Here is a 1806-nt window from a genome sequence, read left to right as displayed (position 1 = left end):
TTGCCCATGGGGCCGCTCTCGCCCTCGCCGTAGGTGGAGATGATGACGTTGACGTTCTCCACGATGCGCTGGAAGGTCTGGTAGAGCTCCTCGGGCTCCAGCTGCAGCTCGAGCAGGGCCCGGTCTATCTTGTTCATCATCAGCACAGGCTTGATGTGCTCGGCGATGGCCTGTGGCAGCACCGTCTCCGTCTGCACGCACACCCCAGACACGCAGTCCACCACCACCAAGGCTCTGTCAGTGACCCGGAGGGCGGCCGTCACCTCAGAGGAGAAGTCTACGTGCCCAGGAGAGTCGATGAGGTTGATGAGAAAGCCAGAGCCGTCCTTGCTCTGCTTGATGAAGTTCAAGTCTTTCTCAGAGAGTTCGTAGAAGAGGGAGATGGCGGTGGACTTGATGGTGATGCAGCGCTCCTGCTCATCCTTGCGGGTGTCCCTGAAGGGGGTCTCCCCGGCCCGCGCGGACGCGATGACGCTGGCCTTGCAGACCAGCGAGTCCGTCAGTGTGGACTTGCCGTGGTCCACGTGGACGATGACGAACATGTTGCGGATGTTGGCCTTCTTGTCCATAATGGCCCGGATCTGATCTACCGTGAAGTTCACCATGGTGGCGGATGGTGGTGGACTCTCCCAGGCAGAAACAAGCGAGGCGAGTTGCGCCAAGGATGGCGGCGACGACAGCGGAAGACTCTTCTGTCATCTTTAGCTCTCTTTCTGTCATCCAGCTCTCTGATACATAGCAAGAATTGTGAAGACAATGAACTGGTTTGGGCCCACCTTAGTCTCTAGATTGACATCATTGCTTCTCCGTACCTTGGAAAGGTCCCTGACAACAGATTTACCTAAGTCAAGTAGCCTTTTGATTTCCTGACTGCTGGTGTCAAGAGTGTTGACTATGGAGCCAAGCAAGCTATAGCTATTAACAATCTCAATCTCTTCTCCATCCATCATGGTGCTGCCAATTGGCCTAGTGGTAAGAATCTTTATCTTCTTGATGTTGAGTTTCAATCCATATTGAAGACTACAGTCCTTGATCTTCTGCAGCAAGTGCTTCAGGTTCTCCTCAGTTTCAGCAAGCAAGGTTGTGTCATCTGCATAATGTAGGTTGTTGATGAGTCTTCCTTCAAATCCTAATGCCACATTCTTCCTCACAAAACCCAGCCTCCCAAATGATCTGGTCCATCTTAAAATACAATGTCGTGAGTGAAAGGAAAATACCCAATGCACATGCAAGGAAGACCTGTTAATACCACTATCATTCAAATTTACACACCAACAACCTGAGCCAAAGACAAGGAAATGGATGATTTCTACCAACTTTTGCAGTCAGAAATCAATTGAACATGTAACCAAGATGCATTAATAATAATGGATGACTGGAAGGCAAAAGTTGGGAATCAGGAAGAAGGGTCAGTAGTTGGAAAACATGGACTTGGTGACAGAAATAGGCTGGGGATGGAAGGATAGAATTTTGCACCTTGATTTATTCATAGCAAATACCTTTTATAAGAAACATAAACACAGGTTATACACATAGATTTCACCTGATGGTATGCACAAGAATCAGATGGATTAGACCTGTGGAAGGAATCATAGGAGCAGTTGAATATCAGCAGTGAAAACTAGGCTGGGTGCTGATTGCAGAACAGACCATCAACTACTCATATGCAAGTTCAAATTAAAGCTAAAGAAGTTAAACTCAGGGGAGCTCTGGTGGCCTAGTGGCAAGGAGCTGCAACTACAATCCCAGAGGCTCACGGTTCGAATCTACCAGATGCTCTGCCAGGAAAGGAGGGACAATCTCCTC

The 1806-nt window shown here is 48.9% G+C and overlaps 1 protein-coding gene across 1 annotated transcript in view; it reads right to left on the bottom strand.

The window, feature by feature from the left end:
* The window catches only part of LOC102875296 (elongation factor 2-like), a 1064-nt gene extending 459 nt beyond the window's left edge, over positions 1 to 605 (bottom strand). The window contains exon 1 of the mRNA XM_006879153.1: positions 5 to 605. Within this exon, the coding sequence (XP_006879215.1) occupies positions 5 to 605 (601 nt within the window). The remainder of the gene's footprint in view (positions 1 to 4) is intronic.
* Between the last annotated feature and the right edge of the window lie 1201 nt (positions 606 to 1806).

The sequence above is a fragment of the Elephantulus edwardii genome, unplaced genomic scaffold (genome assembly GCF_000299155.1).
Source record: "Elephantulus edwardii isolate Elephantulus edwardi_28Jun2011 unplaced genomic scaffold, EleEdw1.0 scaffold00002, whole genome shotgun sequence".
NCBI classification, from domain to species: Eukaryota; Metazoa; Chordata; class Mammalia; order Macroscelidea; family Macroscelididae; genus Elephantulus; species Elephantulus edwardii.
The sequence above is the reverse complement of the archived record's forward strand: the minus strand, read 5'-3'. Positions and strand labels throughout refer to the sequence as shown.